Genomic DNA, 26,738 nt, shown 5'->3' with positions numbered 1-26,738 from the left:
ACTGCGTCCACAGAGCTGCTTCCCAGGGTGAACTCACACCTGCTGTTTTCAGGTTGAGCCTGTTGGGTTCGGTGCAGCAAAATAGGTGTTAATGCGCTAATGTGCAACTCGTGCAACACCAAAGCCGAAACGGGTCTTTAGTCCGGTCTCGGTGCAGCTCCTGTCACGCTCTGATGCAGTGCAAGTCCAGCGTGAAAACACAACAGTGGCACAGCAACTGCCTAAAGTATTTAAACAAGGAAATAAAACGGCTTGCTGTGCAGCGCGAGCTGTTATCTCACACGATAAGACACGGACAAACAACAGCGGGAACCAGACCAAGATCAAGGGATCTTAAATCTGATAATCAGAAACATGCAACAACTGATAAGAACAATTACAGGAGTGTGTTATGTAAAGGCAGTCTTCACTGTCCACTAGGGGGGCAATTAGTTCTCCAGCCAAGGAAATTCTGCCTCTAGAAGGAAGTGAGTGGAACTGGTGAACTGGTGGGGCCAGTCTAGACCTCCTTAAGGGATGGAACAACATTTCATTCCTGCACACTTTGACAATGCCTAACAGACTATTATTATTATTAATAACCAAATAGGTGTAAAACATCATCAACAAAAATGTGGCATCTACTCTAACAACAAGCAGTTTGGATAAAAATGTATCACTGATTGCAGAGTGAGTCCATGTCGGCTGCAGAGACCAATTTGTTGTCAAAGTTGTCTTTAAGATTCAAACACATTAAAGCTGAAAACATTTATCGAAATATGTAAGTGCAAAAAACAGGAAGCGATGGAGCAGGAAAGGAAAAATGTGGTTTGACCGACTGCGCAAAGTGAACATTATGATTTTAATGATCTAACAATGTTAAGACTTGAATCTAACAAGTGCTGTCAGTGGAAAGCGTGCTGGGTTGTGGTCTTACCTTGCCGGGCAGTATATTCATTATCCTCAATGAGGCGAGCCAGACCGAAATCCGCCACTTTGCAAACCAGGTTATCTCCCACCAGGATGTTAGCAGCTCGGAGATCTCTGTGCACGTAGTTCATCCTCTCCACGTAGGCCATCCCAGAGGCAATCTGACAAACACGCAATATTACACACTTAGAGGACTCTTCTTATCCTGGAGTTCAGCTCACTGCTCTAATATGTGTGTGACAAAAACCAGACAACAAATGGCCGGGCGAGTGAGAGGATGTTATTTCTGACCTGTGAGGCCATGTCCACCAGCTGAGGCAGCCGGAGCATCTTCCCCATGTCTCCTTTCAGGAAGTCTAGTAAGCTGCCTGTGAGAGGAAAAACACACACAGCAGGAGAGACGATTCAGATCACAGCTGGAAGTGTTTGAAATGTGAATTATCTCAAATATAGACTCAAATTTAAACATGCATAACGGTGCGTGAAACAGTTATGAGGATTTCAGTGAAAACCAGTGTCTTGCAGACCTTGCCCCATGTACTCAGTCACGATGTAGATGGGCTCCTCGGACACCACGGCGTACAGCTGAACCAGCTTCTCGTGCCTCAGCTTCTTCATGACCTGAGCCTCCTCCAGGAAGGCTTCGGGGGACATGGTGCCCGGCTTCAGGGTCTTTATGGCAACGCGCGTTGTACCGTTCCACGTTCCTGATAGGAAGGCAAAAATCATCTTTCTGAATATTTCAGGTAGTTTTTGTATTAAAGTCACAAAAACAGGCCAGCAGAATAACAAAATCATTCAGAACCGGCTGTTCAATAACACAAGGCTGTTAGGTAAAGCATTCATGGGAAAAAGAGGATTTTCATTTTACTTAGTCATTGCATTCAATTCATCCTTTTTGCACAGAACACACAGCCACAAATATTTTCTTCCAGGAATGATTAAAGTTGTCTGACTGAAAATACAACCTATATAAAAGTTTGTAACAGGGTGTCAAATTTCAGTTTATTTCATTTCAGTCATGCACTGATATTAATATTTCCTCCAATCAGTATCTGATTATCCCATGTTGCACTGTCTAATCAAGTCTAGCTCCAAAAAGCGGAGCTTAGTACCACTTTTCCAACAAGATGAAGTGGCATGAAAGCAGAGGGAAATGTCAAAAATACAAAAAACAACATAGTTTTCAATAATGAATAAATTGCAGCAGTATTCGCCACATCAGTATTGGATGAAATCACATGGATGAAATATTCAGCTTAGCAAACAGCTAAATGCCGCTGATGGCTCCATCTGAAGGAAACAGCCAAGGTTTTCCTTGCAGGTGGAAGGTTTAAGGTTTTGCATAAGAAACGAGTCAAACGGGGACGTACCCATCCAGACTTCTCCAAAGCAGCCCTGCCCCAGCTTCAGGTCGAGCCGCAGCGACTCTCTGGGGATCTCCCAGGCGTCCTTGGCTAAGCCCTGAGTCTGCGGCTTCAGCACGGGGCAGATCTCGGTCAGACTGTGACACAGTCCGTCAGCGTGCTCTGAGGAGGGGAGACACCGGTCAGGTCCACTCAGAACGCTCTGCTGCCGCGGTGACCACGCCCCACAGCGTGAAAGTTTCCCCTCTGTGTCTTTACTCGTTACAAACTTACTGCGATAATGGTTGACGAGCTGCTGCAGGGTGCCGAACTGCGTGCGTGACGTGATGTAGAAGCCTCCGCTGTCCAGCTTCCTGATCTTATAGTGCTTCACGTTCAGGCCTTTGGTGTTGTCATAGTCCAACACGGAGAGACAGTAGGCACCTGGAAGCAACAACACCGGGGATGAGACACCAGAGGCGAAGCTACACCTCAACATCAGGTGGACAAACTGTTTGGTATTGAAGAAAACTGGGGCAGATCAAATCGGTCGGAAGAGCACTTCCAATATTACAGATGCACGCTGCATTTTCTGTCTACGTTCATTAAAGTGATTTTCACTCAAAAGAAACTCAAAATAAAGAGTAGTGGTAGTAGTAGCAGTATTTTTTTCAGTTTAGAAATCTAAATTACATTTTAGGGGGAAAAAACTAACTTATTCTAAATTAATAGGATTATTTTTCTATTAACCGTAATGTGCCCAGGTTTCCTGTTTACAGTATATTTATATCAAAAATGGACAACAACAAATAAATATATTTTATTGATTAAACCTATTGTGTTAATTAATTAAACCAAATGTTTCTTGCTTATAAAGATACAAAATAGGGTTTTTCTGGGTCAAATGATGACGGAAGACACACTTTGAACTATAAAGAAGAAACATTAGAAACAAGAAACATTTTTGAACTAATGAGGAAAAATATTCTAATAGGCTGAGAGATTTTCACAAAAAAAAAATTGAGATAAATGTCAGAATCAATGGGATTCTTCCTAAAATAAGACTACTTCCAAAACTAATCCAAAAAGAACAATTTTCATCCACATTTGAGATATTTCATAAAAGATGGTGTAAAAATGTGTTCATTTTAACTTTAAAATTCGGGAAACCCACAAAAGCTTGAAAGAGTGTTTTTCTATTTTACAAAAACATGAAAGATTTTTTACTTAAACTGGGCTAAATTAACGTGATCGACACACACCTTTCAATTGGAAAATTAAGAAAACGCTTCCATTTCTTTGAATGATCGATGACAGACCGTGCGCTTCCTTCACCACTAGAGGGCAGTGTAATTCAAGTCAAAAACAGTCTAAAGTGGCAGTGCGGCCCAAGGCGATGCCTCCCCCTTCCTTCTCTGTTTGAACTGGGTGATATGGCCTCTGGCTGCAGAGTCCTCAGCTCCACGCTGACCCAGTTCTGTCTCCTGCTCTCCCACACAGCTCCCGCTCGCCCATCCTCTCACGTTCTGTCCGTCTCTTGCCACCTCAGCCCCTCTCTTCCTCGTTTCATTCACAGCTTATGTACACATCCTGTGATGGTAATCCTTCAGCGTTCGGTTGGAGTGCGCATCTCCACAGAGCCGGCTGGGCCTCTGGGGACGCTGCAGCAGCAGCAGCAGCCTATCAGATCCAGCTCCAAACAGTCCCACAAGCATCAAATCCAACCTTTCCCCCCCCCATCTGCCCGTCTCCCACACAGCAGGGTGACATGATTCACTGCTGGAAAGAACTAGCTTCATTCTTTTTGTTTTTTATATAACTGAGAAATGTCATCAAATTCAAAGCCAAACTTCAAGCTTTCATGTGAACAATTCACAAGTTCATAAGCCGGAGCACAGAGTCGGGGGGGGGAAAAAAAGAGGGAAGTCGCAGAAAAATGCCAGGGACAGAATGTTCTCCAAGCAGACTTGTTGATCACTGCTATAGACATAATAAATGTCTTCTTCCCCTTATAATTTCACTTTCTCATGCCGACTACCACAGGCTGCACCACCATGATGCAAACAGTCATAACAAACCTTGAAGGCCTTTAAAAATAACCCGTTTAATAGGACGGCCAATAGTTCAATATAAAGAGTGTTAGAGACCACTACAGCCACCAGAGGTGTTCTGTGGCAATGCAAAGCAATGAAAAAATAAATGTATATTAACATGTTTCCATCTTAGAAATCCAGAAGGCTTGTAACAAATGCTAAAATCCACAACAGAAAAGAAAATGAAACAGACACCTGCATAAATGACGAAGTACTGGTGTTTTTAGAACCTCAACATGAAGATGTTTCCTCAATGTGTCGGTTAAACAATGCCTCTGTGGCTCCAATACAACAGCTACACATCACTCACTTCTGCTGCTGATTTCGCCTTCGAGCAGCAGCTTCACTGTTGCAACTTTAATATTCCAGTCACACTTTTCTATTTCTGTTCATTTGCATTCGAGTCGGGACTGCTGCATTCGGGTTGCAGTTTTTTGCCTTGCGAGACCGCACTCTTCACGGTCGCTCTTCGGGTCTGGCATTTGTGTCTGCATCTACGCTGTGGCTTTCGAAGGCGAGCTGCATCGTTTGCACACTCACCTTTGGTGGTTTCGCTCTCTCTCACCAGGAAAGTCCCCCTCCTGTTCTCTAGGCTCAGCAGCAGCCTCTCTGAGTCACGCCGTGTGATTTTGCCGAAGTACCACCTGGCGATGTCGGGGGCGGGGGGGGAGACAGAGACGGGAGACGAGGGAGAGCATTGATGAGGGGAAGAAGAAGAAGGCGTACGTGGGAGGAAGAGAGGAAAAAGGCGCATCAAGGAGGGCTCGCAGATTCAGACAGTAAGAGTGTATTCCGGAGGCAGTGTACCTACAGCGCAGCAGCCGCTTACCTGGACTCTACAGTCAGTGTGAGGTGACTGGTGGTGCAGGAGGAAAAGGCGAGAGATGGAGTTGTTACAACAAAAAAAAAAGTTAGTTTGCGGGAACCATTGAAAAGCAAGCAGGTTAGTGAGTACAGAGTTCACAGAGAGCAGTAAATGTAGCACAATAATCTGGAAGAACAGGCTGATATGGTGGAATATTTGCTGTCCTGTGCTGGAACTGCAGAAAAATGACCTTTAACCTTAAATAAGATGGGTTTTTTTTTTTTTTTTTAAATGGTTTCCATGTCTGAATGTCAGTAAATAACCCACCGATGACTCTTCAGGTGTATTTGAGTCAGCGATATCTCACAGGAGGCTTCTCAGTTAACTGAACCTTCAGCACCAACTATGAGCGGAATCACCAGGTTACGGGTTTTTTCAGGGTCATGCTAATCACATGCACTTTTACCCAAGAGGTTAAAAGATGAAATATTAGCAGTGAAGCCATGAGACTAAAACAGTTTGCTTTTAGCCGATTATTAGCTTTCAAAGCAAATCTTATTAGGGCCTTCAAAAATAGTTATTCATTTTAAGTAAAGCTAAGTACTGTATAGGAGCAACTGTTTTATTATGCAAACAACTAAGATCCCATCTTTCTGTCTATAACCAAGGTACAAATTTTCCTTTTTTATTATCTTTTCGGCAAAACAAAGCTCGCCAGCGTCTAGCTATACCTTCCAATATCCGTTCCAGCAAGACAACCGATAAATAAATCTCCCACCATGTCAAACTATTCTTTGAAGAACTCATTATATCCACCCAAAAAGGAAAAAAAAAATCAGACACTTCAGCATCAGTGGTGAAAGGACAGATAAAAGAGACAGAGCACAGTTAGAAAAATAAAAAAATGAAGGGGTTTACTCTTCTGCTTGGATGGAGTCAGATGGAGCCACATAATTGCTGGGGATATAACCGCTTTTTCCAGTGGTCAGGGAGCGCGCCAGCCACCAGTCCCCTTCTCTGCACACATGAAAATGATAACACGATGCTTTACCGAGGCTCTTCACACGTCCAAAAACACACACACTCACACACACACACGGGCCTTTTATCAAGCGTCTCGGAGAAGAGAGAAGTAGATGCCCGCTGACTCCAGGAGAAGCCTGATAAATGGAAGCCCAACTTTTTCTGTGATTTGAGGAAATAGACAAGCATGCGCTGATGCGGGTGAGGAGATGGCGCTACTTTTCATGGAGGATCGAGCTGCCGCAGAATTAAGGGCAAACTTCTAATTTTGTTTAAATCCATTGCACTGAGGGGTTCACGGGATAAGGAAGGAGTTACGTCGGTGCATTTCTAGCGGAGTGGGATTACGGAGCACACATGCTATGAAACACAGGAGGCCTCGTGTTACGTGAAACACAAAAGCAGACAAAGGCTTCACAAACCTGTAGTTCACCTTCCTCCTGTGAAAAAGAGATGGGTTTGTGATGGAGAAATGGTGGGAAAGGAGAGGATTAAAGAGGCAGTGGACGGCAAAGTGCACAGAAAAGACTCCACCACTTCACATCCCATTAAACTGTGAACAGCCGAGCAATTATGCAACAGTGGAGAGAGTAATTACGCTTAAAAAGGACACATGAACCAAATTATTATCACTAAAGTACATCGGATTTCAGCGGACTGGATGTTAAAAAAAAAGTCACTTGGAGGCCTGTAACTGACGGCTGTGGAGTAACATGTATCCTAAATTACATCTGAAAAAACATCTTTATCACATTTTATTTCATTGACAGTCCAAATGGCTGAAACTGCTACGCAGAAATTGATTAAAAGATGAAATCTAGCAAAATCCAAAAAATCAAAATGGCCAAATTAGCTTGAAATGAAAAAAAAAAGAAGTCATAAATCATTAAAAAAAAGTTTAATTTCACCAAAAGATAAAATGCAAAACTGCGAAAGTTGCTAAAACAGCTTAAAACAGCAAGAAAGAGGTAAGAAATAACAGCTGAAGTACAAATGGCTTAAATAAGATGAAACAGCCACACAGTTATGAAAAAGTTAAAGATACAGTTTAATGGCTTCAGATTAATTTTCTTTTTGCGACTCAAGGTTGCAGACCTCTATGTTAATGTGATTGCGACCACTTGTTTGTGGATTCTTGGTGAACTTGACCCAATAAGCATGGGGGGGGGGGTGTTTGGCTTAAGGGGCCAGATGCAGCTTTAATCCACCATTGTTCTGAGCTGCTGCCTTCTAGGTCAGCGGTTTGTTGGTGGGCATCAGCACCGGGGGTAAACATGGGTCACTGCACCTCTATAGATCCATACAGCAAGTTCAGACTTTAAAAACCAACCAACCCCCCCCCCCCCCCGACACACACAGCTCTCACACAGGTTATGACCGCAGGACCGGATTTAGCATCGATCATAACAATAGGACTCTTTATGAGAGTTGGAAAACTCAGAAACTACCAGAAAGTGCGAGCGTCCAGACAGATGAGAGTGAGCAGCGTGTCACACGTGTGGCATGCAGTTAAAAACACTTAGAAATAAATATCTGGAAATAGTGTTTGAGTTTGATAGGAAAAGTTCAATGAGCTCATTTTTAGTTTTTTATGACTTGAAAAAGCAGCAGGAGCTTCTCATTCACTTGGCAATTTTATCAGAAACACAAATCTGAACCTTTTCAGGCATGTTCAGTTAAACACATGTGCTTTCTTCTGTTAATTTCTCTTTTGATATGATTTTACTTTGTGTTTTGGAAATGACCTAACAAAAAAAAAAGTCATTCATTTATACTGTGTGATTTGGAATAAAAAATATTTTTGCTGCGAACTGTCAAATATATTCAAATATTTAACTTTAACTTCTTTTCTTTCTTTTTAAAAAAAATGTATTTCTTTACAGTTCAGTTTCATCTCGTTTCAATTGTTATGGAGCAGTTTTCTGACTTCCTTGAGGTATTTTTTTAATCGTTTTAATCGGGCTGAACGATGTTAAATTAAGTCAAAGTCAGTGCAGTCAATAGGCAGTATCTTCAACAGTTAACTGCAGAACTTCTTATGACTTTATTGCAAGTGATTTCTTCTCTTTCATATCTAACATTAGCCCATTTTGGATTTGAATCATTCATGAATACACATGGGAAAATAATTCATTACTATCCATTCAATAAGTATAATCCTCAAGTCATCCCAATAAAAACATAAACCTTCAATATATTGTTCAGTTCAAGAATATATACGGATTAAGCTCAATGAGGAGTTACCAATAAAAACATGAAAGTCTGTTGCTTTAAGTACAGACTTAAATTACGGAACGTGTAATTAAACAACTCCTGAAACCTTGAGTCTCCTCATGTTTTCAGTCTGGAGGAGGGAGCGCAGTTCCCATGTAGGCTGATTAAAGAAAACAGGACATGTGAGATCAGTGTTTTCCTTACGTGTTGTTTACTATCTGGAGGCGTTCGCCCTTCCTGAAGGAGAGATCTGAGGCCGTCCGGGACTCGTAGTCATACAGAGCCACAAAGGTCGTCACGCCGCCTGGAAAACAGGAGCAAAATACAACTGTGGCATCAAAACCGCACATCCGGGGCACAGGAATGGCGGTTTGGAGGGAAGCTCTGACCTGCGATCGTCATCCTGTTCGGGGAGGTGACGACGCTGTTGTTGTCCACGCCTCCGAACAACGACAGCTCGGCGTTGTTGCCCATGGACTGGTTCCCTCCGAGACCCACGTCCACAGCCGGGCTCCGGTTGGGTGTCAGCGACTGCTGGGGGGCGCCGAGGTGGTGGCTGCCCGCCTCTCCCCCAGAGCCAAGGTGCACATCGGGGCTGCGGGTTCGATGGCCGCCATCCTTGGGCTTGCTCTTGGATCCCCCCATAGCCAAAGCCTGCGGTGCGTTCAGGGACAAGGAAAAGCGAGTGAATCCTCTGGAAAAGCAGAACTTCTAGACACGGAAATAGATCAATTACATCATATTGTGACATTAAATAGACTTGCTTTATGATGTAGTTTTCTTAGAACAAATTTTCCTATGGAAAACAAAAAAAAGTAATCTTGGGAGTGTCACAAGGCCAGATGCAGAAATCGGAGAGACGACGGAGACCAAGAAACCCTCAGAGACACACGGCGGCGCAGGCCGCATGGAGCGAAACCTCCCTGCAGACAGCGCAGCAGCTGCAGCTTCTCAGTTTCAGCACAGACATGACAGGCTTCAACCATCTACCACCAGCACGCACATGCACACACGCACACACACATACACACTCACACAGCTGTTAGACAGCAGCAGATGCACACACAGACATGTCACAGCACTTTCTGCCGTCGTGGTCTTTCCATTGACTTTTTTCAGACTGATCATTAAAGGATGAGTGCGTCTACATATGTGGCGAAGCCAGAAAACTTCATTCGTTTTCCTAAAGCAAATAATTTCTCTTAAAACACAAACAGAATAATCACATATTGACAAAACAAGTCAGAAAAAGTGAAATAACACTACACGGCTGCATGGCCCCAACCTCCCACTGCCTTAATACCACGCTTTTTTTTTCTTGCACGGTTAAACTAGAAGAACGACGGCAAGAAAAACTCCCTGCTGGGCTCACCGATGCCGGCTGACCTACGTGATCTGAGAAAACACTGTAGCTGATTCCTGTAACACAAAGAGCACCAGGGAGGAAATGGGAGGGTCTGAGGTGGTCTTGAAGCTGTGGCTGATCTCAGTATCGGTGTCAGGTGTGAAGAGTTACAGCGTGTTCGGCGCAGTTGAGCTTGTTTGCTGAAAACAGCTTCCTGCTGCGTCTGCAAACAAGGCCAATGGAAATATGAGTCTGGACCAAAACAACAACAAAAACTGAAGCTGTACTAAAAGATAAATGAGATTTCTATTACACAGAAAGGAACGCAAGACTTGTGTGATTCTTCACTAATTAGACCGGTCCAATTGATATTTAAAAAAGATATTCATACCCTGATAGTAATAATCACAATAACAGTGAGTTGTGGAAAATAGGCAGACTTAGGATAGGTGGTGTTTTTGTCAGTATTTGGTTTCACTGTAATGTTCTGACAAATCACACACAGGAGAGAAGGTCTGCAGTCCATGAGCCGCTCCTGGGAACCAAGGCTACTAACCACTGATGTAGGAAAACCAACCAGCTAAACATGATCGACAAACCAAAACTAGCAGGAGGGAGCCATTTGCTGCACTGTGCCTCACAATACTGTGTCTCAAACTTTATGCAAGTTCGTGTCACATGTTTTAATCGCTGCGTTTTCGAATAGAGAACTCGTATCTCCATAAATTCAATTTGTATAAAGGTCAACTGAAAAACACCATATGTTCTGTCAAACTCCACAAAACTCATGATCACCGAGAATCTAATGGCATATACGGAGCAGATACAGAAAAAAAAAACCAAGGCACAATTATTGACGCTGTAGGAAGACAGTCAACAGTTACCATGGAAACCAATGTTGATACTGATTCGTCTCTCTTCTTAATACTTACTCTCATGCATAATTTTCCACAATTTCTGCTGATTAAAAGGACGATATTGAGAATAATGAGAAAGCTCGGGTTCGCTGGAGCATCAGCCTCACTAGTCTGAACATGAGTGTGTTTAAATAATTGATGAAGTGTAGTCAGAACAAATGAGTAAAAGCTGTTTTTAAAAAGGATCCATGCTCAGTTTTTAACTTCGTGACTAACAGGGAAAAAAATCAATCTAATAAAAGCTTGGAGGAGGCCTTTATACATGGAGCAAAAACTCAGCTGTGTTGGAATTGTTTTTAACTTTGTGTGCGACTGCAACTTCATTGAGTTTGAGCTTACTGCTTGTTAGAAAGGTTATTGACCACTGATCTTGTCGTTTAAAATCCCTTAAAAAGAGAGAAGAGTTCTCAGACTGCTCTCTGCTTGTCAGTCAAGATAATGGACAGTTTTGAATCGCTGAAGTTTTTCTGCCTTCTGTCATTTCTGAGGCTCTCCCGCCTACTCCGGCTCATGAAGTAGATCTAATCCCCGTCTCATAGTGCAGTGAAATCATTACACAGAGCCCGGAATAATTCAGGGATTCAAGCCCCTGTTATCACGGGAGGATAAAGCCACAGGGGGCCTGCTGGGAAATGCTAATTTACAGAAAACAATGCGGTGGTCTGGCTTGATAGCCCTCCTCGTAAAAATGAGAATTTGTACATACGGGTGCAGACTCAAGCTGTGCAGCCTTCTGCTGGCATCTTGACCTGACTGCTGATATTTAAGAGGTTGTGCATTTTTTTTTGGGGATGAACCGCCTGAGTCCACTGAGTCACTTGACGGATTAACATGTGATGGATGGTAGAAAATATCTGGATGGAAAGGGAACAGGTTTGCTTATCAGGAAAATAAAATTAGGGAATCTGTTACTGGTTTCGGTTATTTTGGACGTTTCTTTCCAACCGGATGGCAATCTGCCAGGAGAAAGAAGCCAAAAGCAGTCGTGGCTTGTCGACGAGGGGTGGAGTTGGGTGGCGGAGCAGGACCAGGAGAGAAGCACTGGTTCGAATGAAGCGCGGTGCGAGTTCACAAACACATATTAAAACAGACAGAAAGAGCGAGCCGAGGAGGGCAGGAAGAGGAGGAGGGCGTGACGCCAGGGCTGATTTTTGGTTGGCATCATAAACGGGGGGGGGGAGGAGAATGAGGAAGTGATGGGGTGGGGTGGGGGGCATCAATGAGGCCGGATAGTCGATATATCTGCACACACACATCCCCTCAGGGATGTCTGCACAAAGCAGGTCGCATCACTGGAAGTGTAACAGTGGGGTGTGTGTGTAGGTTAATGAACACACACAGACAAGGGAGCAGACACAAAGATGACGGGTGGCTCGGGGAGCTGCTCTTTGTGTGTTTTGCCTCCTCGCAGAGCAGACTGGTTGCATGGGTAATAAGCCGTTGGAGACGCTGCCCCTCTCATCTTCAGCCTTCCTCCTCTTCCTCATACGGGATGTCGCCCTAATGAGATCACTATCATGGTGCTTAAAAAGCACATTTTGCAAAAAGAACCGTCAGTAAAATAAGGGTACATTATGCTGGCATGAGGAGCGTCAACCGACACTCCGCATGGAACAACAAACCGATAAAATGAGTTGATTTTGCATTTATAGGGCGCTGGCTAAAATAATGTTTTTAGTGACAGACTGTACTTGAAACTTGCTATTAAAGTAATCAATTAACAATATGTATCATTTATATACAGTAAATTCTACGACAAAATGAAGAAAATGACTGAAATTAGTAGTTTTTTCATAATTTGTAACTAACATGTAGTTAAATTTTGGGCTCAGTCCTACAATGCATGTTTTGTTTTTAATAAAAGCTGTTCAACAGTTGTACAATGTGTCTATTATCACTGCTCTTCATATTCTGTCACCAACAGAAAAGCATCTGTCAGGTGTGTTAATTGACACTAAGAAGTGGTTTTTCAGCTTCAGCAGTTTCATACTGTGGATGTATGCAAACATTTAAAACAAAGAGTCATCGTTTAAGCAAACCCTACACAAGCAGCACTGATTCTAATGTGTCACCACTTATTTTTCATGTAGATGAACTGAATATTTCTATTATTTAGATATATTAAATTATTAATAAAACTGGAATTTCTAAGGTATTTCCACCATAACGGCTCTGCTGTGACACAATATATCGATCACTTCTTTGAAATAAATTTGCGATTGATTAAAATGCACTGTGCAGAATGGGACAGCGTGCAACAGTGTGCCTCTCAGTGACATTAACCAATAAATTCTTCACCGCCACTACATATTTCTTATGAAAACAGCAGCATTACAATTACATGCATGTCCTACACTGAAGAATTGATCAAATCAGCTGTGACAATTCAGCTGAAAGCCAATGAAAACACATCAGGTGTCAAAACTGAACATCAGGAGGTTCTAAAGGAGGTGAGAGAACAATGGTACATGAGATTATTCACTGAGCCTCATGAAAGAAGGACTGGAATAACACCAAGGTAAGATTTGTTGCGGGATTGGGTGGATGTACCTCCCCCCACCCACTGGTTTACATATCACTACATGTAATTCTGGGGTGCGGTTGGCACATTCTAATACTGTGCAAGAATAATTTTTCATTTGTTTGCTTTAAAAAAAAAAAAAAAAAAAAAGCCATTATAACCTCCAACAAATTTCAAGGCTGACTTGAGTTCAGCTCCTTTGGCCAACAGTGTCCCGGACTCGTACGCATATACCACCCCCCAGAAAGGAAGAGCGAACCAACCAAACGCGAAGTCGAGCATTAAGAGAGTCTCGGGTCTTTCTTCACACTCCAACAAAGCCATCTTTTGTCGGGCTTCACAGCGGGCAGCATAAACAAGACACAGAAGTGGCCTGTGGCTTTGTGGATGCCAGATCCCAGAGTGTTTTCAGCTCTAACAGCCAGTAGGAAATATGCTAATGCAGGTCGGGGGGGGTGAGGGGTGGGGGGGGGTGGGGGGGGGGGGGGGGTGGGGGGGGGGGGGGGGTCATGAACCAAACAATGTCATGTTACGCAGGGAGCGTGAGTCGAGTCGTGTCTGTGATTTCTGCAGTAGTCGGTGATAACGGGAGCCTGATTCTGGCCTAATAGGGTCGAGGCGCTGTAATGAGCGCCTACTGTCAGAGGCAGAGCGGCGTGGAAATCCCTCCGGCGAGGCAGGGGTGTGGCTGGGTTGGTGGGTGGGAAGAGGATTTGCTTAATTATGCATAAGATCTGGCAATGAATTTCAAATCCTTCGAGTCTCCCGAGCTTTCGGTAAATGGGAATAGTCTTTTAATATTGCTGCAGGGGTTTGTCTCCCCCCCCACGTCTACATTATGCTGCCACTTCCTGTTTTGCTTTCCGTTTTATTACACGTGAAAGAAAGAAAAACAATTCTTCCTTTGAATGGGGCTCTCTCAATGAAATAAAAGAAAGGATGCGGAGTCATTCATGCATTAACAAGCTTCACCGATCGAGTCCTTGGCAGAGCGGGAGATCGCCACGGCGGACCGTTTCCTCCAACAGCACAGCCTTTGTAATGAAGTCTACCGTGTTTTGGCCCCTTTATGAGATCGTTTCATCTTTTCACCAAGGATCAAATGGTTGTGAGCATCAAAATTGAACCAGCCCGCTTCAGATGTTCTGCGCGCAGACCTAATGAGAGATTTCCCTCTACGAAGCTGAGGCCGACTCAGAGAAACACCGAGGGAGACGGGGGAGCGCAGCTATGCGAAGAAGCAAGTCGAGGCTTGTGTAATTTTCATGACAGCCACAGCAGACCCCTCACGCTCGCCATACAGCGCTTCTCGCTTCTGGCCCGGGGTCCAATACGCAGACTGGACGTGTTTTGACAAACTACCTTCTCTGAAAGATGAGCGTTTACAGCCCCGGGCGTTAAAGGTCACAGTTACACTCATCTGTACTCAAACTCTTTCACTTTGTGATAAACCATAAATCATGAGCGCAAAAATGCATTATTCTCACAAACGGATCAGCCAGAAATCCCAACAGATCCGTTTTCATGACGTCATGATGGTCTGAGGTTAAAGAGGCTGAAGAGATCATGAGCAAAGCAGCGTGTGGGATTCAAACACATATTAAAAATCTGGCATTTATGATTCACTTGTCCACGCAATGACATGCATTTTCATATTCATGAACTAATAGTAAAATTCAGAGTGGAATTATCTGATCTGGATAAGAACACACGCAACAGCAGAAATCTTCACTCTCAGAGTTCAGATTTATTGGAAGTTTCGAAATATTAAATAGAGGAAGTGCTTTCAGTGATCAGGCTCCTCGATCGAACAACATATTCAGTTTCAGTTCAGGAGATCAACACATACTCTACTTTCAAGATCAGGCCTCAACTTTCTCTACTTTATACATCTTATAGCTAAACCTAGTTTAGGTGGCTCCAAAACATTTCTTAGTTAAGCTGCTATACGTATCAGGAGACGTAAAATATGTATTTATAATAGAATAAAAGAACTTTGAATCCTTATTAACCTTTTCTTCTCTTTAACATTTAAAAGCGAGGTTTGTACTTTTTCTCTTCTGTCCAACTTCAATCTGTATCAGGTCATTCTTGTGAATGAATTCAAATAACTTTTATCTGTCTTGCTCAGTAAGTCCAATCCGAACATGCACGCACTGTATACAACAGTGTTGGAACTTCAGCTTGAAGATGCTCTAATCAGGGAGTTGCCACTTTCTAACAGGAACTGATTTATGAAAAAACAATAACATCCAGGACAAACTACCAGCACAGGTCAGTGGTGCGTGCGTGGCGACTTATCCTGTGTGGATAATAGGCGACTTTCATCTCCAAACCCTGCAACATTTAGCAATAATGCAGAAGTCTGCATAAAGTTGCTTCCTCAAGCACATAAATAATAAGTAGCGCCGATAAAACTGCTGCTACATAAATGTAGAAGCCATGTTCATTTGGGGAAAAATATTTCACAGGTACTGTGGAGAAGAAAGACAAAAATCACAGATTGAGAACTGCAGATGTGCACAGGTGTTTCTGATTTAAAAAAGGTCCGAGAAGAACAGGAGTGCTGCTAATTGAGAGTCGAGGTTCAAAAGAACAAAGAAATTAATAGTTTAAATATATGTTAGTTTACTGCCAATCAATATAATCACAATACTTAACATTAATACTTATCATGATCAAATATCTCATGTTAAATATTGATTTTATTGAGGAAAAAAGTAACAAGATGGTGTAAACTTTAGTAACAGTGTCAATATTTCTTAATAGTAATCACTAAATTGTTCCGACTCTGGCTGTTGCAGAGGTCCTCCATGATCAGCTCTGCCGTTTTTCATGCTGCTCTGCCAGAAAACAAGCGAGAACTTCCCTGCAAGTCATCGTCAAGCGAGCCGAGCGCACAACGGCGCCGGACTGGAGGGAGATATCCTGTTTTCATTGTATTTGCATAAGCAGACACGAGACGTTTGAAACGGGCTGCGTGCACGAGTGTGCTGGGAGACGCAAACCCGAGGGGACGGGTGAACAAAATCAGAACGGAGCAAATAAAGTCAAACTTGACCAGCACAAACCTCGCTTTGACAGCAGCAGCAGAGGACTGAGAGTTGGGGGGGCTCAGGAGATCGTTTGTAAATCTCATTTGTGGAGCTTTTGTCTAATTTGAACGGTGACTGATGAAATCTGTGAGCGTGCGCCTGTGGGAGTGGCGTGCATGTGATCCTGATGTCAGCCTGGTGGATGTATTCCTTCATCTTAATGCTCTCTATGTAATTACTGGTGGTTGGGGGGGGGGGGTTTGGCTCCTGCGTCACCAGCCACCAATCGTAGCATAATCCAACCCTGCTTGTTCCGTCCAGATTATCAACATCTATTCCCTAATCGTATCCGCCAAACGCCGTGATGACATTCCATCTGGGGCCTGCGGACGACACGGGCGCCGCAATGACAAGACGGGACAGACCGGTCGAACCGCTACCGTTACTACCGCGGCTCCAAGCTCCTCCGCTCCTGTCTGAACAAATCCTCCCGCTGTGGGAAAACACTTAAAAACATCCACTCCTCTCCAAAGCAGCCAGCGCAGCTCGCTCTGCGCCACGAGCAGGTGAGCTGCTTCCTCTTTCTGAACAAACATCAGACGCAAGAGGACATCATTTTGTTTCTCTTCTCCTTCTACAAACACGAACAGAGGAAACTACAGCCTGGATGTGTTTGCACACCAGTGCAGCCAGTGTACGTATCTGAAGAGAATCCACACTTCATATAAAGTTCCCCATTAGGCTGCTCGTCGGAGCACAGAGGTTTTCTTTCTCTATGATGTATCTTGGGATCAATACGGCCTCAAAAGTTCACACCACATAAAAATACATACAACTTTCAGTGTTCAGCGAATGTGACTTACTGTCAGCAGTTATCCTCAAAAGAAAGTTTTGGGCTGTGCTAGGAAACGAGAATATCATCACCATCATCACCACGCTCCACGTGACAAAAGCCTCAGTGTCCTTTATCTCATAAAGCTTTGAACATCTCACCTCTTTTGAAAGGTAAACGCAGAAGCAAACTGCTGGCGAGCGCCTGCATGTTTGAAGGTAAACACACGCCCCCAACGGCAGGACTCTGCTGAGTCCTGGATAAAGTGTGTACCGACAGCCCACCACCATCACCACCAACGCCACTCAGCCCCCTCCTCCCCGCCCGCTCCCGTCACAGACAGACACAGGGATGGGGAGGCGGTGGAGTCAATATTTACCGCTTCACGCACACACACTCGTACGCGGCCCGGCTGTTGCCATGGAGCCAATTCCAAGCATTCCACAAACCAACAAACTGCACAGATGTAGGATAGCTGCACACACACACACAGGCTTTCGGGGCCAAAAACACTCGGAGAGCGCTGCATGCCTATCTGATGAAGGAAAAGAGAGCAAGATTAGCCGAGGCTCCATCCCCTGACATTACGTGGGACGTCTGTCACTTCCCGGAGGAGTCAGTGGAGCGAGAGAACCAAGGTGAGATCACCTGAGGAGGTTCTTTCCATTGTCGTGTTTTTAGTTATACCACAGGGCAATTCCCATGGAAAAAAAAAAGAAAAAAGAAAAGAAAGAAACAGTGTTTACCCCTTTTTTTTTCCAGCCTCACAGGAGCCTGCAGTGCTTCAGCTTCTATAATAGGATCAGTGGCTGTGAGCCCTGATCCCTTTCACTGCGTGAAAGTGTGCGTGCATTTCTCCACACTGGTATTTTTTGCTTAAAAAAAAAACAAAAAAAAACAACAAAACACAAAAACAACCTACTGTGTGTCGAGATCACCTTTTGTTTGCCAAACTCCACAGCTAACACCGGCCTTAAAATCATATGAGATCTCTGGGCCGGCAGAGCCGAGCAGCTGGCCGCTCCATCTTAAAGCCCCGTGCTTACAGAGGAATTTTTTTGTCCACTTCCAAACAACAAACACTGCTGGCAGCAACTGCAGGTTCATGGATTTTCTGTTATCCCCTGTTCCTAATCTGAGTATGACATATATCAAATTATTTTGGGATTGAGGCTCAGTGAGAAAATATCTGGGCCATTTTAGATAAGGTGACCTGTTGGGTTTTTTTTTTTTTTTTTGCAAAGCAATCAGAGACCTACTTCATAAGCAAAACAGCTCGGCACATGTGGACAAATGTGTACATTCCCTGCATTTCTCAGATTAAGAGAATACAAAAAAAAAGTCCAAATAAACTGGTAAGCAAAACTTATAGACCCACATTTTGCTCCAAACGGCAAGAAAAATACAGATTTACAGATTTACAATACAGTTTGAGATAAATACAAGCCTATAAGTGAATGGCGGCGGGACAGAGGTGACCTCAAGGTTAGAGAAGCTCGTTTGAATTGAAAACCGTTGTATAAAGTTCATTTTTGGAAACCATGAACACATTTAACACGGCGTCTCAACTTTTGCGGACTTGGAGCTGCAAACAAAACCGTTTATAATTGGCTGATTAACCAACACAAAGGAATGGCTTTACTGGCTCCAAGTAGCAAATTTTCCCCTTCATAATAAACACACTTCAATTGCATAAAAACAACAATTTGTGGTTTTATGTGTGATTAGAGCAGGGAAATTATTGTTTTGTTGCACACAGAAATATGTGTTAATTGGAGCGCTTCGGAGGTGTTGGTGGGCAGATTTGTTACCTTTGGACGGAGTCCGGCTCACTGAAGTTTCCACTCTGTCTGTCTGACTAATTGTTAACCGCTTGCTGGCAGGGGCAGGGGTAGATTTAACTCTGCATAATAAACAGTATTTTTCTAAAATGTTCAACTCAAATCAGAAAAGAAGGGCTTCAAGGTCTCTTTCGTCTTTCAACCTTCCGCCTCTTTTGCTCATCTGAAAATCAGCTCCAGCCGCTTCAGGGTGGAGCTCCTCAACGTTATGTCAAAACCCCACGAGGCAACTCGTCCAGTCGACGCTTCCCAGAGGCAGCACTGTGATTAAAATTGGAGAAGAAGCCACGTCATTGCGGGACACATCTAAACATGCCAGGGAAAAAAAAAAAAAAAATCCCTGCAGTGCATCATGTGATGATCACATGATGTTTGCTGCTTTCAGTTTGATTCTCCACCAAACAGGAGTTTCCTGAAATTGCAACAGAGCTGCCAATTGGCAGCTTCGTGAGCAGCACAGAGAGACAGCAGCTCTTCGACTCTTCACTCACAACAACAGCAACCGTTGTCTAAAACATGTAACAGAGTTACTCTTTTTGAAATGTACTTTAAGATTTTAAGTCATTTTCATAAAAAATAATGATGTTAACTAATGTTATAAATGACATCATTTCTAACAGCTATGGAAGATATTTGGTTCTTTCTTCACCTGATGGACAGCTATTCAGTCTGTAGATTTGTTCTGAGATACGTATTTTCAACTAGTTCCCATCATGTGTTTCCACTGCATGTAAACAGATGACATCAATGTTATTTACAGCTTCAATGTTGCTTTTATTAAAACTTCCTGTGGCAGCAGACAAACTGATCGTGAAGCAGTGACAGTTCAGACAACAAGCTTCAGTTAAAGCTACAGGAAAGAGATGACAGCAGCTCTCCAACTGCTCTCATGTACAACAAACATCGTCTCAGGCGTTCTTTGCTTTTTAATCCCACATCCTTTGAATAAATAGTCTGCAGGGACACTGGGAACATAACAGTGTCATCTAAAATCTGCCCCTTCCAGAAAGCCATCAGTTTATTGATGTTTTTAATTCTAAGGTGTGCCACAAAGAACTTTTGCCACCAGGTACTTTGATATCTCCATAAAGTCTAAAATATCCACTTGAGGTTTTCTAGTGACTCTAAATTGAGTGCGTATAATGTTGGCCCCTCTGCTTGCTTCATGACAAGCCGGATATCTTTCCGATTCATGACCCGTCTCGACCAAACGTCAGGCTGGGACCGGCTCCAGCTTTTCCGCGTTTGATAATCCTCGCATCTTCTGTTTCCATTATCCAAGTGCTCTGACACTCTCACCTCCACAGCTGTGTTAGGACGGCTTTGAAAGCAGCCGTCCGGAGAATACACACTCTTCGAGACCTCTGATTAACCTTACTAGACTGGGTGTTAACAGGCCGGAGCTCAGACGGAGGACATTACAACACCCAGCTTGGTCTACTGCAAAACAACAAACAAATTCCAGCTCGCCAACAAACGCTTAGCATGTCACAATTAAATGATCAGTTCTGTTTATGAGATGTCAGGTCAGGCATTATGGGAAGTGTTTCATGGCCGTAGGTCTGTCAGCTGCTCCCGTGGATGCAGACACGCATCCAGCAGCAGCAGCGGCTCCATCATCGCCTGGAAAACTGTGAGATCCGAGGCATTCGTGGCATCCACAGCGCGGTGACTGCCGCGCAGGGACCTGGGAGGGGGGGTTTACTGTATTGTCTTGTCGGTTCTCTCTGGTGTAATATAATACAAAGAATAGACAGTAGTTTACTAGTGCACTGGGTGGAACTGGGGGGGGCACTTCTGCTGACAAACGACGTGCCGCGCCGCATCTGGGACTCGTTCCAGCGTCGGTTTCGTATCCCTTTCCTCGGTGCACCCCCTGCTCTGCTGCTCTCATCTAAATATGGTCATCATGGGAACCGAGACCGATGGTAGCTGTGGTCATGTGTTCAAACAAGGAGTGGAGAAGAGAGACGGAGAGGAAGAGGGGAGTAGAGGAAAAAAAAAAAGATAATCCTTAAGAGCTTTGACCCCCACCCCCACGTTACTTCCTTACACTCGGTTTATCCCCATCCTCTCTTCTTTTTTTTCCCCAATCCTTTCTCTGAAGTAACGGAGGAAATACAGGACTTTGTTTCCTCTGGTGTGTCAGCCTTGTGAGGAGAGGAAACAAAAAAAAAAAGAAAACGATGGCTTTCTAAATATTAGCCGTCAGCTGAAAGCGGGGAGGAACATTACCGCTGAGAGGAATATTTAACACGAGGGAATAAAAAGGCCCGAGAGATGGAGAAACCACACATCAAATCCTCCGCTACATTACATAGGACTACGCTCTATTGCGTCGGCTTTGTGTTGCCTACAGTGAAGTGAAGCACTGCGATAGCAAACCCTTAAATTCACCCCTTCTCATCACATTTCAAAGAGGCACCATTTGATCTGCTCAATTCCGCAGAGACCCCCACGTGCCTCATGCTTCAGTAAGCCGGAGCTTTCTGAGGGCTTCTCCCGTTTAACTTCTCATCGGCACAGCAAGGCAGGCAGAGAAATCCCCGCAGCTCTCAAATCTAAGACCTAATCCACCCCCAGGGAATACGGCACACACAGATATACTGTATATGTAATGTATGGAGATGCGATGGCGTGAAGTATAAGACTTGCAATTACGATGAGCAAAATCACTGCTTTTCTTTATTCGACTCCTGTCGAGCCAGACGTCGAGGTTAAGAGTCTCCTATATAAACACATCCTGACCACATCAGGAAGAAGCACATAAACAAAGATGCTGGAAACGTTACGGTGGGATGAAATGAATTCACAAACCTGAGCTGCGAAAACATCAGCACCTATTCTGTCATGTTCATTTTTCATAGCTGTTTTTGAACAAGCCATTTATTTAACATGTTTCATGCCTTTGTTTCTTCAATATTATTGAAAGGTCTCTGATCTGTAGCACACAGTGTTCTTTAGGGCTTAATAATGTTTTCTAATTTCCAGATACAAACAAAAAAAAACAAACAGAAAAGAACCTAATAAATGTTTTTTGGGGAAAAAAAAAATGTTTTAACTATTTATTTATCCTGAAAAATCCCAATGAGACATGAAACCTTCACACTGCTGGCCAGGAAGCACAGCTGACAGTATAAACTAGTAGATATACAGCTGGATAATATGTGGAATGACCTTTTTTGTTTTTCTAAATCTTGAAAAGCAAAGTACAAAAATAATTATTGTAATTCAGACCACTCCAGGAAATCAGCAATTTGTAAAATGCTACTTCAAAATTGAGGAGCAGTGCTATTTAACTGTACCTGGTTGTTGATCAGTTTCATCTTGTGATCAAAAACCCCCTCTTTTATTTCCCCATGTTTATAAACTCTCAAAACTTTAGTAGGTCAGGCCCATGATGAGCGCCTGCGGCAGCAGCTTCCTGTTGTATGCCATATGGTATTTACACTTTATCTGAAACAGTATAGTTTGAGCTACCTTTTCTTTTTTTTTTTTGTAAATTGTACAGTGAGCAAACTTTGCCAAGGTTCGCTATTAAAACAGAAAGGCTTTCATCCTCACCACGTGCGCTGGTATAAAAACGAAGCGCGAGCCGTGTAAACATGTGGGGCTGTGAGAAAGTGAGCCAGGTGTGCACTGCGGCGGTCCCAGGTCTGCCGCGGCTCAGTCACGGCTGAGGAATGCAGAGCGGGAACGCAGGGCGAGTTCCAACCGCTCTCCGGCTCACACGGCCCACAGCAGGAATGTATGGCGGAGCAGGTAGAGACACCGTCCCGCCGCCCCGAGCCACGCATGCCGCCCACCCCGCAAACATTCACTCGGCGGCCTGTCAGTGAGCGAGAGCATTTGGCAGTCGTGTTCCACACAATGTGAGAACAAGAATGTAATTGAAGGTCGCAGCGCACACTGCAGTTGTTCCTCCGGCTGCAAACCAGCTCCGGCCTCCGGGGCTTATTGTCAATACAGAATTAAATGCATGCAAAGGATGTGGCCGACACTACTACTATTTCTGTCGTCAAGATCGCCTCTGTTATTGTCGTTCACGAATCTTGAACCAATAATAATTTTCCTGCACTGGCAAAGCTTGATTTTTAAGTCGCTTTAAAAACAAGGCCAAAGCAGCGTTTCTGTGCGCATGCAGTATGAATAAAGCATGCCGATCCTACAGTTAAATAACTGCTCTGCTTGGATTCAACTAGACACAATGATTCCAGGCCTGCTTCCTCTGAGATCCACCAATAAAAGCAGCAGAGAGACACAGAAACATTAAAATATTAAAATGTACCCATGCCACACTTCATCATCAGGACAAAACTGCTCCCTGCCATGACATTTCCATAACAGATTAGACAGCGAAGGCCCCCCCTAAAACACTGGTGTGATTTCCTTCCTCTACTTTTAAACCACCCCTTTGTTCAGGGCGCTCTGCTTTCAATATTCAAATGAAACCCAGCAGGGCGGCGAAACCCTGAATGAGACGCCGCCTGAGAGGCAATCAGCAGAGAGCACCGAGGAGGCAGCGTGGCTGGGGCTTTTATGTGCGACGGAAAGGTTTGCTAACTAAACTACCCCTGCGGAGAAAAGAGGAAGCTGACCTCGCTCAGTATCTCATCCAGACTTACGTCAAGACAGCCAGAGGGGACACCAGAGGTCAGAGCCCTGGGAAAACAAACCCTGCTGCAACCATAAAAAAACTGCTTGCTGGCAGTGTTTCACAAGGATCCAACCAAATTTCCTCATATGAAGGTTTGTAGAAAGAGAAAATAATATTGAGAAAACCCATACATGCTCATAGAGAACATGCAAACTAGACTTTGTTCTTTTATTTGGAGGTCAGCTGTTTGATTCCCGGCGCCACCTGTCAAAGTCCTACAAAACTAACACAAACTGGTCTAGTCTACTGAAATGGTGTCTACAAGACATGACGGACTTTAAAGACATATTATGGAAACTCATAAATATTTACATACTAATTTACATGTATTTTTTAACCTTGACACATTGTCTTTTGATACTTCACCTTAACATTTTGTAGAAATGAGGCAGTCTACGTACCTTCCATAGCTTGAGGATAAAGTGTATTATTTTAGTGCTTGAGTAAATAAAGTTACATGAGGTTAAAACTAACCTGTTGACAAAGGGAAATCTGTTCTAGTTCTAATTTGAAAAGTGTAAATGTTAACACCTGAACTAAGTCTAACATATGGGCCATGATTTGAGCTCTACTAACTGGTGTTCTCGTGTGATCATGATGCCTCAGTACTGACTGGATGTGGGAGAAGATTAGATTAGATCAGGTCCAATAAAGTCACAATCAATTAACAAAAATGAATTGAAAGATTCAGAATTATTAAAAATGTACAATGAACTTGTGAATGGTTCCATGGCGGTGATTCTAGTGCTGCACAATATATCTTAACCTTTAATTTTTGTCATATCTGACGGGTCTACTACCTATCTACTTGATCAATTGGCATGAATAAAACACGAGAGGACTGTCAAAGTGAGAACTGTATCATGCTCTTCACTTGTTAGTCGTGATTGCTCAGTTTGTCCAATCAACATATCTCTTGTCGTAACACCGCCACACATAATAGGGCAAGCCTGCTTTCTGCCGTGTACATGATCTGCATGAAAACTCCCATGTCAAACACACACTGCAGCGATTGTCAGCGGATGCTGAAGCTCACGTTTTAATGGGAAGAAGGGGGGGGGGGGGGTCAGCATGGGCTCTTCCCAGCATCTCATCATCCCGACCGGCCTCACACAGCTGCGTCGACACAAAGCCACACATAGAGGCATCTCTCTAAATGCCAAAGACGCTTTTCCTGTCACCAGAACCGCACTCGGAGCGATGGGAATGAGGGTGTGAGAGAGATCGCTTTTCCACACAGGCAACAGTGGGCGGATTGAGCGGGGATGCGTGGCCTGTGTCACCCTGGCCCATTCCCAGGGCAGGGGGACAGGAAGTGGCCGGGTGATCCTGGGAGCATACAAGCCCCCCTCTGTTCGCCTGTATCAAAACACTATCGGATTCTTCATTCAGATGGCTGGCGAGCTCCCGCCGACGTGCTGAAGCATTCCGCTGTGCATCCTTGTCATTTAGATGTTCAGAAAAAGTGCAATACAGTGCACATATGCAATCGTGCTATATAGAAGAACAAATCTCAAAGCCAAAAAGGCATTACCCTCATTTAAGTATTCGTATTTATCACAATCATTTTACTATGGCACGCTCAGCTCAGCGTTAGCGTGTATAGGAGCTTATATGCATGCTGCACTCAAGCTGGACAGAACATGCAAGCCTCAGGTCCACATCCACGCCGCTGCGAGGGAGACGCCGACTGAACCGAGTCAAACTGGGACAGCCGAAGCAGGCAGAGAGAGAGAAAGATACAGCGTGACAGTGTTGGAAGGACAGTGGGGGAGAAAGAGCGGGAAGAACAGGTGGTCCTGGCATTCTCCTGTTCAGTCGTATGCCCTTGATTGTAGCCGGGCACTAATTAGCACCAAATCTGGGCCAGAACGACAGAAGTTTAGTGTCTGCAACATGAAAAATTCAAAGGGCTTTGTCAGCGGGATGCCATCACAAATCTCGAGCCCTCCTTTCGTGTGTAGAGTCCTTTTCTCTTACCCTCCTCTCACTGGCAGACCGACGAGAGGCCGATGCTGGCATCACACAAGTGTTTTGTTTGTTAAGTGTTCCAAAGCCAAAGGGGAATAGTGTGTTGTTTCAACAAAGCACTGCTATTTTACTACTACTCCAACCCAAGTCAGGACTCATTTACATTCATCCTTCGCCCAGCCATTCCTGAGCCTTTCCTGTTGGATTTCTGCTCCTCTGGTCGCCTTCTTCGTCATAATATCACAAATTACGGCACGCTCCAAGAGCTGAAAGCCAATTAATCCTCATCTGACCTAAAGGAAAGTGGGACACTCGCTAGATCAAATGATGAACTCAGCAAACCGTCAGCCAGAGTGGATTCTGCTTAATGCAGCTGCTCAGTTTCCTTCAGTGCAGAGAAATGTGCACATCAACAGCAAAATCCTTGGCTTGGACTTTTTAAGAGTCTGTCTCCTGCCCCACTATACAGACAACCTTAAAAGCTCATCCTGAATAGGTGCACAAAGGTAATTCCTGAAAGTGGAAGTGACTTGTCTCACAGCCACTGAAACCTCCTGAGCCGAACAGCCGAGGAAACAAGCAGTTCATTGATGCCAGGCCCAGTGTATCGCCCTGACAGACAGACCACTCCACTATAGGAGCGAACAAAGGGGCCAGTCCACTGCCACGTTGCCAATTAGCAGGAATTTCGGGCCTCGAGAGCCACTTTCCACCAGTCTCATTGGAGCTGACATAAACATCTATGGCTTTCACTGGAAGGCATTCATGGGATTCCAAGGAGCATTAGGTCCCCTCCGCGGAGCCTGAAATCTGGCAGCGAGAAAGCACAATGGTCCATCTCGTACCACTTTGAGAAACACTCCCTCACTCGCTGGTTGGCTGCGCAGCGAGATAGTGGGAGTCGCGCAAACAGACCAACACACAGCAGGTGAAAGTAAAAGTCGTGTTGCACGAGTTACTGAAAATATGAGCTTGAGAACAGGAACTAGTTACTTCTTTTAAATACCGAAGGTAAAAAAAAAAAAAAAAGAAGTTGTTTCTCTTGGGTTGCTTTCGATACATTCCTTCAATTAGGTTTGTTTTAGCTCAGATTACATTACTTGAAAGGTCAGCACTGTTGGGTCAGTCTGATGACCGATTCACTCTTTACGTTCAGCTGAAGCTCCGTCAGTTCGGGGAGGAAGAGGCTTCCAGCTGTTAGCATAACGGCTTCAGGAGCCAAACACGAA

The 26,738-nt window shown here is 44.1% G+C and overlaps 1 protein-coding gene across 4 annotated transcripts in view; it reads right to left on the bottom strand.

Moving 5' to 3' along the window:
* The window catches only part of src (v-src avian sarcoma (Schmidt-Ruppin A-2) viral oncogene homolog), a 31,778-nt gene that overhangs the window by 2,237 nt on the left and 2,803 nt on the right, over positions 1-26,738 (bottom strand). Inside the window, exons 2-12 of one of the 4 annotated variants that reach the window (XM_030118326.1) lie at positions 8,780-9,044; positions 8,595-8,694; positions 6,599-6,616; positions 6,072-6,170; positions 5,178-5,204; positions 4,889-4,992; positions 2,550-2,699; positions 2,283-2,438; positions 1,437-1,616; positions 1,201-1,277; positions 917-1,070 (exon numbers count right to left, since the gene is read on the bottom strand). In XM_030118326.1, the coding sequence (XP_029974186.1) occupies positions 917-1,070; positions 1,201-1,277; positions 1,437-1,616; positions 2,283-2,438; positions 2,550-2,699; positions 4,889-4,992; positions 5,178-5,204; positions 6,072-6,170; positions 6,599-6,616; positions 8,595-8,694; positions 8,780-9,035 (1,321 nt within the window). In that variant the 5' untranslated portion in view covers positions 9,036-9,044. The remainder of the gene's footprint in view (positions 1-916; positions 1,071-1,200; positions 1,278-1,436; positions 1,617-2,282; positions 2,439-2,549; positions 2,700-4,888; positions 4,993-5,177; positions 5,205-6,071; positions 6,171-6,598; positions 6,617-8,594; positions 8,695-8,779; positions 9,045-26,738) is intronic. The other 3 variants (XM_030118328.1, XM_030118327.1, XM_030118329.1) reach the window with 3 other exon arrangements.

The sequence above is a fragment of the Salarias fasciatus genome, chromosome 20 (assembly GCF_902148845.1).
Source record: "Salarias fasciatus chromosome 20, fSalaFa1.1, whole genome shotgun sequence".
Lineage (NCBI taxonomy): Eukaryota > Metazoa > Chordata > Actinopteri > Blenniiformes > Blenniidae > Salarias > Salarias fasciatus.
The sequence above is the reverse complement of the archived record's forward strand: the minus strand, read 5'-3'. Positions and strand labels throughout refer to the sequence as shown.